The following is a 16,982-nucleotide window of genomic DNA, read 5'->3' as shown; positions in this document are numbered from 1 at the left end:
ATTTAAAGGTGTTAAAGGCGTGACTGAATACTTATAAAAGGGATTTGTGCTGAGGGAAACGTTCTCTTTTTACTTTTCTTTCGGCTTGAATTGACCAGACAGCTCCCTACTTCACAAGAGAAAGTGATTTAGTCTGTTCAACCGGCCCTCACGATCGTCAACGTATTATTTTGTCTGGTACTTTTTGCCATTAAATATTGTTAATTTTAAACCTATTGAATCCTGACTTTTCCTTACGCCTGAGGCGTCCAGTATACACAGCTCACCTTTTTCCTACACCGGCCATTACATCGTTAAGTATGATGATGGGCTATTGGTTTGTAATTTGAAGGGGGAGAAAACATACAAACCAGAACGCACGCACATATGTAGCATGTTAGAGTTATAAATAACGTGTCCATGTGAGAAACAATAGTTTAATTTAATGACATCACAAAAAAATTTATAATAATAATTTTAAAGCCATTTTGGGGGGGCTGAAGCCCACACATTCACATAGGTGACACTCCCCCCTTTCTTTGAATCCTACAAATGCCCCTGTCAGACAGACAGGTGGCCTGTCTCTCGTCAGGTATCGCGACAGCTGGTCCAAATCTCAGGTACCTAAACAAGAAGGTGTCACACACGCGCCCTGTCTGCCGCCTCCCCTCGACTGGATTCTGCGCATGCGCAGTGCGCCCTAAACGGAGAGACCGAGAAGGGGCTCGAGTCTCCGCACCGACCAGCTGGAGCAGAACCGGAATAAAATACGGAACCACCGCGGGATTCACCGTCCGTAGACCCACCGAGCCCCGCCGGACACCCAGCGGGACACCGGTGGAGAGAAGGCGGGGGCAGAGCGCAGGCAGGCGGGGGTCTGCAGCCCGGAGCCTGCCTTTCTGTCCGCCTGCAGACGGTAAGACAAAGCGGCTCTAAAGGCTCGAAGCACCGAGTCACAGTCCCGGACTCGGTTCCGGACTCGGTACCGGACTCGGCGTTGCGGATTGAAACCAGCTTGTATTCAATATCTTGTACCTCCAGGATTCAGACGACATGGCGGCGGGGAGGTCTAGATGTTGGCCTGGTGATGATGCTCCATGATCTGACGGACACACGGACAACACTGTCTGTCCCCGACAGGCTGATCCAGGACTTCACTCACTGTAAGGACATGCGGGGACAGACAGGAATACTGTGAGGGACAATTATGGGACATTAAGAGGACACACAGGGACACTTATGGGACATTAAGAGGACACACAGGGACACTTATGGGACATTAAGAGGACACACAGGGACACTTATGGTACATTAAGAGGACACACAGGGACACTTATAGTACATTAAGAGGACACACAGGGACACTTATTGTACATTAAGAGGACACACAGGGACACTTATGGTACATTAAGAGGACACACAGGGACACTTATTGTACATTAAGAGGACACACAGGGACACTTATTGTACATTAAGAGGACACACAGGGACACTTATAGTACATTAAGAGGACACACAGGGACACTTATAGTATATTAAGGGGGCATTAAGAGGACACACAGGGACACTTATGGTACATTAAGAGGACACACAGGGACACTTATAGTACATTAAGAGGACACACAGGGACACTTATTGTACATTAAGAGGACACACAGGGACACTTATGGTACATTAAGAGGACACACAGGGACACTTATTGTACATTAAGAGGACACACAGGGACACTTATTGTACATTAAGAGGACACACAGGGACACTTATGGTACATTAAGAGGACACACAGGGACACTTATAGTACATTAAGAGGACACACAGGGACACTTATAGTACATTAAGAGGACACACAGGGACACTTATGGTACATTAAGAGGACACACAGGGACACTTATTGTACATTAAGAGGACACACAGGGACACTTATGGTACATTAAGAGGACACACAGGGACACTTATAGTACATTAAGAGGACACACAGGGACACTTATTGTACATTAAGAGGACACACAGGGACACTTATGGTACATTAAGAGGACACACAGGGACACTTATTGTACATTAAGAGGACACACAGGGACACTTATTGTACATTAAGAGGACACACAGGGACACTTATAGTACATTAAGAGGACACACAGGGACACTTATAGTATATTAAGGGGGCATTAAGAGGACACACAGGGACACTTATGGTACATTAAGAGGACACACAGGGACACTTATAGTACATTAAGAGGACACACAGGGACACTTATAGTATATTAAGGGGACATTAAGAGGACACACAGGGAAACTTATAGTACATTAAGGGGACATTAAGAGGACACACAGGGACACTTATAGTATATTAAGGGGACATTAAGAGGACACACAGGGAAACTTATAGTACATTAAGGGGACACACAGGGACACTTATAGTATATTAAGGGGACATTAAGAGGACACACAGGGAAACTTATAGTACATTAAGGGGGCATTAAGAGGACACACAGGGACACTTATGGTACATTAAGAGGACACACAGGGACACTTATAGTACATTAAGGGGACATTAAGAGGACACACAGGGACACGTATAGTACATTAAGAGGACACACAGAGACACTTATAGTACATTAAGGGGACATTAAGAGGACACACAGGGAAACTTATAGTACATTAAGGGGACATTAAGAGGACACACAGGGACACTTATAGTATATTAAGGGGACATTAAGAGGACACACAGGGAAACTTATAGTACATTAAGGGGGCATTAAGAGGACACACAGGGACACTTATGGTACATTAAGAGGACACACAGGGACACTTATAGTACATTAAGGGGACATTAAGAGGACACACAGGGACACATATAGTACATTAAGAGGACACACAGGGACACTTATAGTATATTAAGGGGGCATTAAGAGGACACACAGGGACACTTATGGTACATTAAGAGGACACACAGGGACACTTATAGTACATTAAGAGGACACACAGGGACACTTATAGTATATTAAGGGGACATTAAGAGGACACACAGGGAAACTTATAGTACATTAAGGGGACATTAAGAGGACACACAGGGACACTTATAGTATATTAAGGGGACATTAAGAGGACACACAGGGAAACTTATAGTACATTAAGGGGACATTAAGAGGACACACAGGGACACTTATAGTATATTAAGGGGACATTAAGAGGACACACAGGGAAACTTATAGTACATTAAGGGGGCATTAAGAGGACACACAGGGACACTTATGGTACATTAAGAGGACACACAGGGACACTTATAGTACATTAAGGGGACATTAAGAGGACACACAGGGACACGTATAGTACATTAAGAGGACACACAGAGACACTTATAGTACATTAAGGGGACATTAAGAGGACACACAGGGACCTCTCAGGCAAATTCGTCATTTGTGCTATATAAAATAAACTGAAACATTTAATTGAATTAAGAGGACACACAGGGACATTTGTAAGACACAGAGAGAACATAGAGACATTAAGAGGAAACACAGGGATATTGAGAGGACATAAAGAGACATTTGTAATACATTGAGAGCACATAGAGACATTAAGAGGGTACACAGGGACATTAAGAGGACACACAGGGACATGTATAAGACATAGAGAGGACATAGAGACATTAAGAGGGTACACAGGGACATGTATAAGACATAGAGAGGACATAGAGACATTAAGAGGGTACACAGGGACATGTATAAGACATAGAGAGGACATAGAGACATTAAGAGGGTACACAGGGACATTAAGAGGACACACAGGGACATTAAGAGGACACACAGGGACATGTATAAGACATAGAGAGGACATAGAGACATTAAGAGGGCACAGAGGGACATGTATAAGACATAGAGAGGACACAGAGACATTAAGAAGTTACCTCGAGAGCGGGTCTAGACCCCATAAGACATTGTAAGACATGTTTGGTGAACTTATAGAGACGTGGTAATCAACGAGACAAAGGTGTCCTTTTGAGGACATAGCCAGGAGACAGTTGGACACTCGCAGGAGAACAGAACCTTCTGAAATAGGTTTTTGTTTTGTTTCCTGGCAGTTTGGATGTAACCAAGATTGAAAGGACGACATGATGTCCCCAAGGTGGACCCGTCTACCTGCTTTGCTGGTCCTGGTCCTGGTCTTGTCCCGTTCAGTGGCAGCGGCCCGTTCTGACAGGAACATGGTGTTGGAGGAGTATGTGGGCGCCACAGTGAACGCCACAGTCCTGGACGGACGGGGAACCGCCGTCCACATGATGAGCAGCGATGACGGGACATACGGACAGAACTCACCAAAGGTGGACACCAAGGGAGTCGTCATCGCACCTGCACAGCATCACGGAGGTATGACGTCACATCACACCTGAGGTCACTCGCATCACACCTGAGGTCACTCGCATCACACCTGAGGTCACTCACATCACACTTGAGGTCACTCACATCACACCTGAGGTCACTCACATCACACCTGAGGTCACTCGCATCACACCTGAGGTCACTCGCATCACACCTGAGGTCACTCGCATCACACCTGAGGTCACATTACACCCGAGGTCACCCACATCACACCCGAGGTCACATCACACCCGAGGTCACATTACACCCGAGGTCACCCACATCACACCTGAGGTCACTCACATCACACCAGAGGTCACATCACACCTGAGGTCACTCGCATCACACCTGAGGTCACATCACACCCGAGGTCACATTACACCCGAGGTCACCCACATCACACCTGAGGTCACTCACATCACACCAGAGGTCACATCACACCTGAGGTCACTCGCATCACACCTGAGGTCACATCACACCCGAGGTCACATTACACCCGAGGTCACCCACATCACACCTGAGGTCACTCACATCACACCAGAGGTCACATCACACCTGAGGTCACTCACATCACACCAGAGGTCCCATCACACCCGAGGTCACCCACATCACACCTGAGGTCACTCGCATCACACCTGAGGTCACTCACATCACACCTGAGGTCACTCAGGTCACTTACATCATACCTGAGGTCACATCACACCTGAGGTCACTCACATCACACCAGAGGTCACATCACACCTGAGGTCACTCGCATCACACCTGAGGTCACTCAGGTCACTCGCATCACACCTGAGGTCACTCACATCACACCTGAGGTCACTCACATCACACCTGAGGTCACTCAGGTCACTCGCATCACACCTGAGGTCACTCACATCACACCTGAGGTCACTCAGGTCACTCGCATCACACCTGAGGTCACTCACATCACACCTGAGGTCACTCACTTCATACCTGAAGTCGGTCACTTCATACCTGAAGTCGGTCACTTCACACCTGAGGTCGGTCACTTCATGCCTAATGCTGCGTTCACACCAAAAGCGTTGTAAATCCTTCCGCGACTAGATTCGCAAATGACGCAAAGCGATAAAAATCACCTCATTCGCTCAACGCTGAGTTGCGAAAGCCAATCAGCGTTGAGAAGCTCCGCCCCTCATCACTGACTTCCTGTTGTTGAATCTAACTGCTGCTGCTCCTCTAGTAGCGCTGGAAGCGGCAGTTATCCGAGCTGTGTGGGCCTACGGGTGATGTGGTGTGTGTGTGTATATGTGCGTGTGTGTGTGTGTGTGTGTGTGTATATATATATATATATATATATATATATATATATATATATATATATATATATATATATATATATATATATATATATATATATATATACACTGTATGTGAAGGTTGAGCGTCTGTAGTAGTACCTATAGTAGGATCTATACTAGTATATGTAGTAGTATCTTTACTAGTATCTGTAGTAGTATCTTTACTAGTATCTGTAGTACTAAGACACTGTGGTGCTCAGGCTGAAGGTGGAGGCGTCTGTAGTATATGTAGTAGTATCTGTACTAGACTGTACTAGTATCTATAGTAGTATATGTAGTAGTAGTGTGTGTATGTAGTAGTACCTGTAGTACTGGGACACTGCGGCGCTCAGGCTGAAGGTCGAGGCGTCGCTGCTCTCAGGTCAGATTACAGTCAGACACTGAAGGACACTGCAGCTGAGCTGACTGTCTGCAGCATCTGAGCTTTGATATCTGGTCCAATGGAACGGTCTAGACCTTCTATCTATGAAACGTTCTGTTTGACTTCAATAGAACGGTCTAGACCTTCTATCTATGAGACGTTCTGTTTGACTTCAATAGAACGGTCTAGACCTTCTATCTATGAGACGTTCTGTTTGACTTCAATAGAACGGTCTAGACCTTCTATCTATGAGACGTTCTGTTTGACTTCAATAGAACGGTCTAGACCTTCTATCTATGAAACGTTCTGTTTGACTTCAATAGAACGGTCTAGACCTTCTATCTATGAAACGTTCTGTTTGACTTCAATAGAACGGTCTAGACCTTCTATCTATGAAACGTTCTGTTTGACTTCAATAGAACGGTCTAGACCTTCTATCTATGAAACGTTCTGTTTGACTTCAATAGAACGGTCTAGACCTTCTATCTATGAAATGTTCTGTTTGACTTCAATAGAACGGTCTAGACCTTCTATCTATGAAACGTTCTGTTTGACTTCAATAGAACGGTCTAGACCTTCTATCTATGAAATGTTCTGTTTGACTTCAATAGAACGGTCTAGACCTTCTATCTATGAGACGTTCTGTTTGACTTCAATAGAACGGTCTAGACCTTCTATCTATGAGACGTTCTGTTTGACTTCAATAGAACGGTCTAGACCTTCTATCTATGAGACGTTCTGTTTGACTTCAATAGAACGGTCTAGACCTTCTATCTATGAGACGTTCTGTTTGACTTCAATAGAACGGTCTAGACCTTCTATCTATGAGACGTTCTGTTTGACTTCAATAGAACGGTCTAGACCTTCTATCTATGAGACGTTCTGTTTGACTTCAATAGAACGGTCTAGACCTTCTATCTATGAGACGTTCTGTTTGACTTCAATAGAACGGTCTAGACCTTCTATCTATGAAAGTTCTGTTTGACTTCAATAGAACGGTGTAGACCTTCTCTGTATGAAACGTTCTGTTTGACTTCAATAGAACGGTCTAGACCTTCTATCCATGAAACGTTCTGTTTGACTTCAATAGAACGGTCTAGACCTTCTATCTATGAAACGTTCTGTTTGACTTCAATAGAACGGTCTAGACCTTCTATCCATGAAACGTTCTGTTTGACTTCAATAGAACGGTCTAGACCTTCTATCTATGAAATGTTCTGTTTGACTTCAATAGAACGGTCTAGACCTTCTATCTATGAGACGTTCTGTTTGACTTCAATAGAACGGTCTAGACCTTCTATCTATGAAACGTTCTGTTTGACTTCAATAGAACGGTCTAGACCTTCTATCTATGAGACGTTCTGTTTGACTTCAATAGAACGGTCTAGACCTTCTCTGTATGAAACGTTCTGTTTGACTTCAATAGAACGGTCTAGACCTTCTATCTATGAAACGTTCTGTTTGACTTCAATAGAACGGTCTAGACCTTCTATCTATGAGACGTTCTGTTTGACTTCAATAGAACGGTCTAGACCTTCTATCCATGAAACGTTCTGTTTGACTTCAATAGAACGGTCTAGACCTTCTATCTATGAGACGTTCTGTTTGACTTCAATAGAACGGTCTAGACCTTTTATCTATGAAACGTTCCGTTTGACTTCAATAGAACGGTCTAGACCTTCTATCCATGAAACGTTCTGTTTGACTTCAATAGAACGGTCTAGACCTTCTATCTATGAAACGTTCTGTTTGACTTCAATAGAACGGTCTAGACCTTTTATCTATGAAACGTTCCGTTTGACTTCAATAGAACGGTCTAGACCTTTTATCTATGAAACGTTCTGTTTGACTTCAATAGAACGGTCTAGACCTTCTATCTATGAAACGTTCTGTTTGACTTCAATAGAACGGTCTAGATCTTTTCTGACGTTGGTCTTCTGAAGTCCGGAAGAAAACATTTCAGAAGAGAATCAGGAACAACACATCTTTTTCGACTATACCTTGAATAGGGAGGGAAGAGCCGTAGTAGCACTCTAGTAGCACTTAAATGTCCCTTACCGATAGCACTTTGTTGTTTGGCACTTTAGTAGCACTTAAATGTCTCTTACTGATAGCACTTTGTAATTTAACGTTATTGAAGAAATTGTACTTGCTTGATTCTGGTTGTTCTGAGTTTGGACTCATGGTTTAATGCACTTATTGTAAGTCGCTTTGGATAAAAGCGTCAGCTAAATGACATGTAATGTAATGTAATGTAACAATGTGTTTCTGAATTGTTATCTTTATTTTATTTTGGTGAGCGACGGGTTGACGATCACTGGTCTAACACATATGAAACTTCCTTTTCGACTCCAATATCACGGTCTAGATCTTCTTTGTGTGACACTATGCTGTGATTTGTGCTATTTAATATAAAACTGACTTGATCCAAAAATGCAAATAGTATCAATTAAATCTGAGAAGAGATTTGTTTTATTGATTCAAGAATTAAATGTATGATTTTGTTGTTGTTATTTATTAAGACCATTCTGTGAGCTGTGTTTGTGTATTTCTTGTCTCTGATGTCATCAATGATGTCATCAGGGACAAACGTGTGTTTATTGGGTGAATATGTTTCTTTTATTTTCTCTATTCGCTGTCAGTGAAGATGCAGCATGATGATCAATTGGTGAATCTAAATCTCAGCGTTTATACTTTATATACGATACTAAATTAAAAACATTCAAGAGGAAATGCTTCATAAAACATTCAAATTAAAACATTTGAAACTATTTTATAAATGTAAAAAGATTCAAACGGAAAAAAGCACATCCAAGAGAAACAGTTAAAAAAAAAAAAGTCACAACATGCCTTTTTAAAATGTAGGTTTTTATCTTTGTAACAAAGTGGTAATTAATATAGTAACCATGGTATCGGTCTGTTTCAGTGGTAGACCGGCAGGGCTGCGACCCCGGCACTCGTTTCCTGGTCCCTCCTCGGAGCGTCCACTGGGTGGCGCTGCTGCAGAGAGGACACTGCACCTTTAAAGAGAAGATTCTGAAGGCGGCCGCCTACAACGCCACGGCCGTGCTCATCTACAACAACTCCACCGATAAGACGGTCAAGATGGGGCACGAAGGTCAGAATGTGCACGTTTCACTTTCCTCACACAACTGCTGTACAGCTCCATCCAGACTAGTGTTGCATGTCACCTGAAGAACATTAATCCAATATTCTCTATTTTAGCATGTTATGTCTCCACCAACTCCTGAGGGAAATATCTGTGTATTCAGCAGCTCAATGCTCCGGTGGTTAGCAGTGTACCTGAACAGGAAGTAGTTAGCAGTGTACTTAAGCAGGAAGTAGTGTACAGTGTACCTGAACAGGAAGTAGTTAGCAGTGTACTTAAGCAGGAAGTAGTGTGCAGTGTACCTGAACAGGAAGTAGTTAGCAGTGTACTTAAGCAGGAAGTAGTGTACAGTGTACCTGAACAGGAAGTAGTTAGCAGTGTACTTAAGCAGGAAGTAGTGTGCAGTGTACCTGAGCAGGAAGTAGTGTGCAGTGTACCTGAGCAGGAAGTAGTGTGCAGTGTACCTAAAAAGGAAGTAGTGTGCAGTGTACCTGAAAAGTAAGTTGTGTGCAGTGTACCTGAGCAGCAAGTTGTGTGCAGTGTACCTGAAAAGGAAGTAGTGTGCAGTGTACCTGAAAAGGAAGTAGTGTGCAGTGTACCTGAGCAGGATGTACTGTGCAGTGTACCTGAAAAGGAAGTAGTGTACAGTGTACCTGAGCAGGAAATAGTGTACCTGAGCAGGTATGTACAGTGGCATTTTATAGCTTTTACTCTGAAAATGACACTATGAGATTTGTGAAGGCGAACCAGAGCAGTAACGTTGTGGCAGATAATTAATGACCTGAAACTCAGTGTTAAGCAACAGATTCACCTGATCATGCTCTACCAGGGATGCACAACTCAGAGTCAGATGTTCAAATTGATACCATTCTCTATGTGCGCTAACAGCTTAGCATAAAGACTGGAAAACGGGGAAACGGCTAGCTTAGTTCAGCATAAATACTGGAATTGCGTAAACGGCTTGCCTGGAATGTTGAAATATTCCTTTAAGTGTTTTTGATTGAGAGGAAGGCGATGATGAATATGAGCGTATGTGAGAAGAGACTTCCTGAGGAGCAATCTCGTGATCTAAATATAGACAGGAACTTGTCATTAATCGATGGCCTCACTGTGTGTGTGTGTGTGTGTGTGTGTGTGTGTGTGTGTGTGTGTGTGTGTGTGTGTGTGTGTGTGTGTGTGTGTGTGTGTGTGTGTGTGTGTGTGTGTGTGTGTGTGTGTGTGTGTGTGTGTGTGTGTGTGTGTGTGTGTGTGTGTGTGTGTGTGTGTGTGTGTGTGTGTGTGTGTGTGTGTGTGTGTGCAGAGAGTAAAACAAACGATCTGGCGAGCAGAAAATAATTAATAACACAATGCAGCTCAAAACAGAGTTTAGACAATTCAAATAAATTCATACATAACTAACAAGTGTTGTAAATACTATTTTACTTGTCCAGTGTAGTACTGTCATACTTCAGTATAGTGTAGTTCTCTTTGACTTTTTTCCAGTGTAGTATTGTTATGTTGTTGTCCAGTTTAGTACTATTATACTTTTGTATAGTGTAGTACTGTTCTACTGCTGTACTGTGTAGTACTGTTATACTGCAGTACAGTGTAGAACTGTTATACTGCAGTACAGTGTTGAAGTATTATACTAAGTAGTGTTTACTGGTTCTGTCTGTGCAGGTACCGGTGACACAGTGGCTGTGATGATCACAGAGGCGTATGGTAAAGATATCCTGGCACACCTGGAGAGGAACCTGACTGTGCTGGTCAACGTGGTGGTGGGTCAACGTGGTGCAACCAAAAACATCAACCGAGGCTCGCTGGTCTTTGTCTCCATCTCCTTCATCGTCCTCATGATCATTTCATCAGCCTGGCTCATCTTCTACTTCATCCAGAAGATCCGCTACACCAGCGCCCGTGACCGCAGCCAGGTAACACACTGCTCACAGGCTAACCAACTGCTAAGAGGCTAACACACTGCTAACATACAGTTAAAACACCGCTAACACACAGCTTACAGGCAGGCTAACACACAGCTTACAGGCTAACACACTGCTAACATACCGCTAACACACAGCTTAAAGGCTAACAAACAGCTTACAGGCTAACACACTGCTAACATACCGTTAAAACACCGCTAACACACAGCTTACAGGCAGGCTAACACACAGCTTACATGCTAACACACTGCTAACATACCGTTAACATACCGCTAACACACAGCTTACAGGCTAACACACAGCTTACAGGCTAACACAAGCTTACAGGCTAACACATAGCTGTACACATATGACATGCCTGTCCCAGGACCTCACATCGGATCAGGAAAAACTCCCAAAAAATAGAAAAAACCCTTTCACGGGGAAAGCCTCCCGGACTGAAAATGGAAGCTGGTTGCAGGATAACACACAGTTTATAGGATAACACACAGCTTACAGGATAACACAGAGCTAACAGGCTAACACTGCTAACTCACCCTTACATACCGTTAACACATGTCAACACACCGCTAACACACACTCACACACTGCTAACACACCGCTAGCACATGTTAACATACCGCTAACATACACTCACACACTGCTAACACACCGCTAGCACATGTTAACATACCGCTAACACACACGTACACACTGATAACAGACTAACACACTGCTAATACACGTTAACATGGCGCATACATACAGCTAACTCATAGCTAACAGGCTAACACACTTCTAACTCACGCTAACATACCGTTAACACACGGCCAACAGACTAACATACCACTATAATACCAAAACAAAGCTAACATGCTGAAACACCTCTAATAAGCTAACACTCTCCTCTCCTGCGCCTCCTTTCCTTCTCTCCTCCCTCCCTCCTTTCCTTCCCTCTTCCTCCTCTGCTTCTTCAGATGAATCATTAATATTTAATAACGTATTTAACGTTTAATGAAGCAGTTGGTGGTCACCTCTCAGAACCCCCCCCAGTGTAATACAACCTCTCAGTACCCCCCCGTGCCGTAGTACAATGCACCTGATGACAGGAGTAGTATTCAGAGTATTGTAGTACATGTTGTACTCTTACATGTATTCAGAGTATTGTAGTACATGTTGTACTCTTACATGTATGCAGAGTACTGTACTACATGTTGTACTCTTTGTATTCAGAGTATTGTAGTACATGTTGTACTCTTACATGTATTCAGAGTATTGCAGTACATGTTGTACTCTTACATGTATGCAGAGTACTGTACTACATGTTGTACTCTTACATGTATTCAGAGTATTGTACTACATGTTGTACTCTTACATGTAACCCTGTGTCCTCCCTCTCCGTCTCTCAGCGTCGTCTTGGTGATGCAGCGAAGAAAGCCATCGGGAAGTTGACAACGAGGACGGTGAAGAAAGGAGACAAGGTAAAGACGTTGTCTCCTTCCTTCTTCTTCTGTGGTACTGAAATAAGATAATGTCTCTGTCCTTCTTCTGTGGTACTTAATGAATGTCATATCACCGTTCATCAGAAGTGGACCAGTGAAGTAAGGATTTAAGGGAGGGGGACACAGGTGTGATACATGGTGGGCAGTAGGACCCAGCGGTTTCAGGTTGTTGTTGACCTTCAGCTTGCAGATGAAGCAGTGATGGATGTGCACTCTGCTCTGACACGAAGGTCGGAGGTCACAGGATAATGGTGAGGGAAGATGAACAAAGATATAAATCACATTTGATGAGTCCTGCAAGAAAACAGCTGAGAGGAATTTTAAAATGGCAGGAGACTCTGATTAGTTATTAAATACAATAATAACAAATACATAATTAGAGTTAATATTTTAATCAGTTACTACACAGACCAGTTAATCTGACTGGTTGCTAATCTCACCAGTTAGTTAGCGGACTAAACAGTTAGTGAGGACACCACAACGGAGACTCGACACCACAGAGACTAGACACCACAGAGACACCACAGAGACTAGACACCACAGAGACTCGACACCACAGAGACTCGACACCACAGAGACTCGACACCACAGAGACTAGACACCACAGAGACTAGACACCACAGAGACTAGACACCAGAGACTCGACACCACAGAGACTAGACACCACAGAGACTAGACACCACAGAGACTAGACACCAGAGACTAGACACCACAGAGACTCAACACCACAGAGACTAGACACCACAGAGACTAGACACCACAGAGACTAGACACCAGAGACTAGACACCAGAGACTAGACACCACCACAGAGACTAGACACCACCACAGAGACTAGACACCAGAGACTAGACACCAGAGACTAGACACCAGAGACTAGACACCAGAGACTAGACACAGAGACTCGACACCACAGAGACTCGACACCACAGAGACTAGACACCACAGAGACTAGACATCAGAGACTAGACATCAGAGACTAGACATCAGAGACTAGACATCAGAGACTAGACACCAGAGACTAGACACCACCACAGAGACTCGACACCACAGAGACTAGACACCACAGTGACTAGACACCACCACAGAGACTAGACACCAGAGACTCGACACCACAGAGACTAGACACCACCACAGAGACTAGACACCACCACAGAGACTAGACACCACCACAGAGACTAGACACCACAGAGACTAGACACCACCACAGAGACTAGACACCACAGTGACTAGACACCACCACAGAGACTAGACACCACAGAGACTAGACACCAGAGACTAGACACCAGAGACTAGACACCAGAGACTAGACACCACCACAGAGACTAGACACCACCACAGAGACTAGACACCACCACAGAGACTAGACACCACAGAGACTAGACACCACAGAGACTAGACACCACAGTGACTAGACACCACCACAGAGACTAGACACCACAGTGACTAGACACCACCACAGAGACTAGACACCACAGAGACTAGACACCACCACAGAGACTAGACACCACAGAGACTAGACACCACCACAGAGACTAGACACCACCACAGAGACTAGACACCACCACAGAGACTAGACACCACAGAGACTAGACACCACCACAGAGACTAGACACCACCACAGAGACGAGACACCAGAGACTCGACACCACAGAGACTAGACACCACAGAGACTAGACACCACCACAGAGACTAGACACCACCACAGAGACGAGACACCAGAGACTCGACACCACAGAGACTAGACACCACCACAGAGACTAGACACCACAGAGACTAGACACCACCACAGAGACTAGACACCACAGTGACTAGACACCACCACAGAGACTAGACACCACAGAGACTAGACACCACAGAGACTAGACACCACAGTGACTCGACACCACAGAGACTCGACACCACAGAGACTCGACACCACAGAGACTCGACACCACAGAGACTCGACACCACAGAGACTCGACACCACAGAGACTAGACACCACAGTGACTCGACACCACAGAGACTAGACACCACAGAGACTAGACACCACAGAGACTAGACACCACAGTGACTAGACACCACCACAGAGACTCGACACCACAGAGACTCGACACCACAGAGACTAGACACCACCACAGAGACTAGACACCACAGTGACTAGACACCACCACAGAGACTAGACACCACAGTGACTAGACACCACCACAGAGACTCGACACCACAGAGACTAGACACCACAGAGACTAGACACCACAGTGACTCGACACCAAGATGTTGACGTCCCTTAAACATGTCTGTGTATTTTTCTGTCTGTTGCAGGAAACTGATCCAGATTTTAACCACTGTGCGGTGTGTATTGAAGCGTACCAGCTGAACGATGTGGTTCGCATTCTGCCCTGCAAGTAAGACTTTATTAATACACTGGAGCTTTATCTTAATTTAATGGTATTTACCTTGTGCAGCAAGTGTCACCAGTCAGACCAGTGTCACATAGATGTATTACAGCTACATGTTTGAGATCAGTTCAGCCCTGTTACTTCTGATGGTTCGATGCATCGTGTCTGCAGACATGTCTTCCATAAGGTGTGTGTGGACCCCTGGCTCAACGAACACTGCACCTGTCCCATGTGTAAACTCAACATCCTCAAAGCTCTCGGCATCATGGTGAGTCATTACCGACAAAAACAACACAAATACGCTAGGTGTGTTGTCAACAACAGTTATTGTGACCTTTCTCTCTGTCCTCAGACCAGTCTTCCCTGCGTGGACAGCGTGGTGTTGGATGTGGAGCGTCTGGGCGTCAGTCAGGCCACCGTTGGCCAGAGGGTGGTGCTGGGCGACAGCAACCAGCCGGCCATTAGCCTAGAGCCGCTCAGCCCCCCCCACCATGACGCCACGCCCAGAACACCTGCTGACATCACTATCGCTGTGACTAGTAAGACACAGCACCACTTGAGATATATATATCTATATATAGATATAAATATAATACTTTACTGTTAGGGAAACTAATCACCATAGGCAACTTTAATTTAACTGTCATCTAGCAACTTTACAATGTTGTAATGGAGCAACTTTACACTGTCATCTAGCAACTTTACAATGTTGTAATCGAGCAACTTTACACTCTCATCCAGAATCTTAACAATGTTGTAGAACATTTTTACACTGTAAATGCTGTCGTTTAGCAACTTTACACTGATAATATTGTCATTGAACGATTTCACACTGTTAATAACAACAAAGTCCATTTACAGTTTCCGTAGAGCAACTTTACACTCAGAAATACATTTATCATCAAGCAGAAAAGATCTGAATAGGATTCAAATAATTTAAAAAGTGATAGATTTTTCATTTTAGATTTAAGTTTTTAAGACCAGCATACATTAATAACATGATTTAATTCATGTTAAAGATGATCCTGGCTGCTTTGTCACGCAGAAGTTTTTCATTCAGTCTGTTTGGTTTGCTGCAGTGTCTCAAATTGTCCACTAGATAGAGCCAATGACATCATAAATACACACCGATGAGGTCATCGGATCAGTCTTACAGATGTTCAGTGTGAAGTGAGACCTCTGTTTGTACATTTATTGTTTCTGTCTCATACGGTGCATATTGTTATGTTGCATCACTCTGTTTGTTTGGAGAGTGTGAATCCTTTTTGACTGTTTCCCGTCTCGTCAGGCGGCGGTCACTTCTTCAACAGGAACTCAATGTCTCCTCGCAGCATGGTCTATGAAATGGAGCTGCCAGACATCCAGGCCTCGTTAGACCTTTATGACGACAACAAGTCCTGAGGCCCATCGTTCGTCACGACCTCCCACCGCCTCCAGCTGCTGATGGAAAAACTGCCTTTTATGGTCACAGGATGTGTGTTTCCTGTAGGGGATAGAGTGTAGGGTGGGTTGTTCTGTGGATGTGTGTTGGGAGAGGGGAGGGGAGGGGGGGGGGGGGATGGGGGGTTCTGATAAAGACAACCTGGACAAACTTTTAAACATCATTAATCCATCAGATTTCCTTCAGACTGAACATGGAGTCTTTACCCTGGTCTGGATCCGGGTCTAAGTTTACACTCGTTAACTTTAAGACACTGATGGGTAAAATTCTTAAAACACTATGAAAAATAAATAATTCCGAGATCTGAACTCCAGCTCCAACTCCGGCCCAGGATCCAGAACCTGATCTAGGTTACTCTGGTAGACCTGGAGGTAATGTTCTTGTTGCACTTTGAGAAAAAATCCTGGAAAACTTCCAGTCCATCAAAGCGCTTTTGTGTTCTTGGAAAGGATTTCTGGGTCTTGAGTTTCTGAAAATGTTCATTGAAAGGTTACTAAGCACCTCAGAACGTTTCTGGTAAATGGTTTGAGGAAAGGTCCTGAGTTCTTAAAAAGGTTTTTGTGATTCCAGAAAAGTCCCTAAAAGGGTTTCTCTCAAGAGTACCTGATTTCCTAAAGAACTTTCTTGGTTCTGAA

The 16,982-nt window shown here is 44.1% G+C and overlaps 1 protein-coding gene across 1 annotated transcript; it reads left to right on the top strand.

Moving 5' to 3' along the window:
- Nucleotides 1-665: 665 nt before the first annotated feature.
- On the top strand, nt 666-16,419 carry rnf130 (ring finger protein 130). Its single transcript, XM_034543666.1, has 10 exons — nt 666-895; nt 1,021-1,142; nt 4,061-4,346; nt 8,947-9,138; nt 10,789-11,039; nt 12,437-12,508; nt 14,830-14,912; nt 15,078-15,174; nt 15,259-15,445; nt 16,195-16,419. The coding sequence occupies exons 3-10, from the start codon at nt 4,091-4,093 to the stop codon at nt 16,305-16,307; spliced, it is 1,251 nt and encodes a 416-aa protein (XP_034399557.1). The 5' UTR covers nt 666-895; nt 1,021-1,142; nt 4,061-4,090; the 3' UTR covers nt 16,308-16,419.
- Nucleotides 16,420-16,982: the final 563 nt, after the last annotated feature.

Source organism: Cyclopterus lumpus, chromosome 10 (assembly GCF_009769545.1).
Source record: "Cyclopterus lumpus isolate fCycLum1 chromosome 10, fCycLum1.pri, whole genome shotgun sequence".
Classification (NCBI taxonomy): domain Eukaryota; kingdom Metazoa; phylum Chordata; class Actinopteri; order Perciformes; family Cyclopteridae; genus Cyclopterus; species Cyclopterus lumpus.
The sequence above is the reverse complement of the archived record's forward strand: the minus strand, read 5'-3'. Positions and strand labels throughout refer to the sequence as shown.

Bases quoted from the DNA above. Each gene is read 5' to 3' on its own strand.
- rnf130 (XM_034543666.1), top strand. From the start codon at position 4,091: ATGATGTCCCCAAGGTGGACCCGTCTACCTGCTTTGCTGGTCCTGGTC. The intron at 14,913-15,077 runs GTAAGACTTTAT...TCGTGTCTGCAG, and splicing joins GTTCGCATTCTGCCCTGCAA to ACATGTCTTCCATAAGGTGT. The intron at 15,446-16,194 runs GTAAGACACAGC...CCGTCTCGTCAG, and splicing joins CATCACTATCGCTGTGACTA to GCGGCGGTCACTTCTTCAAC.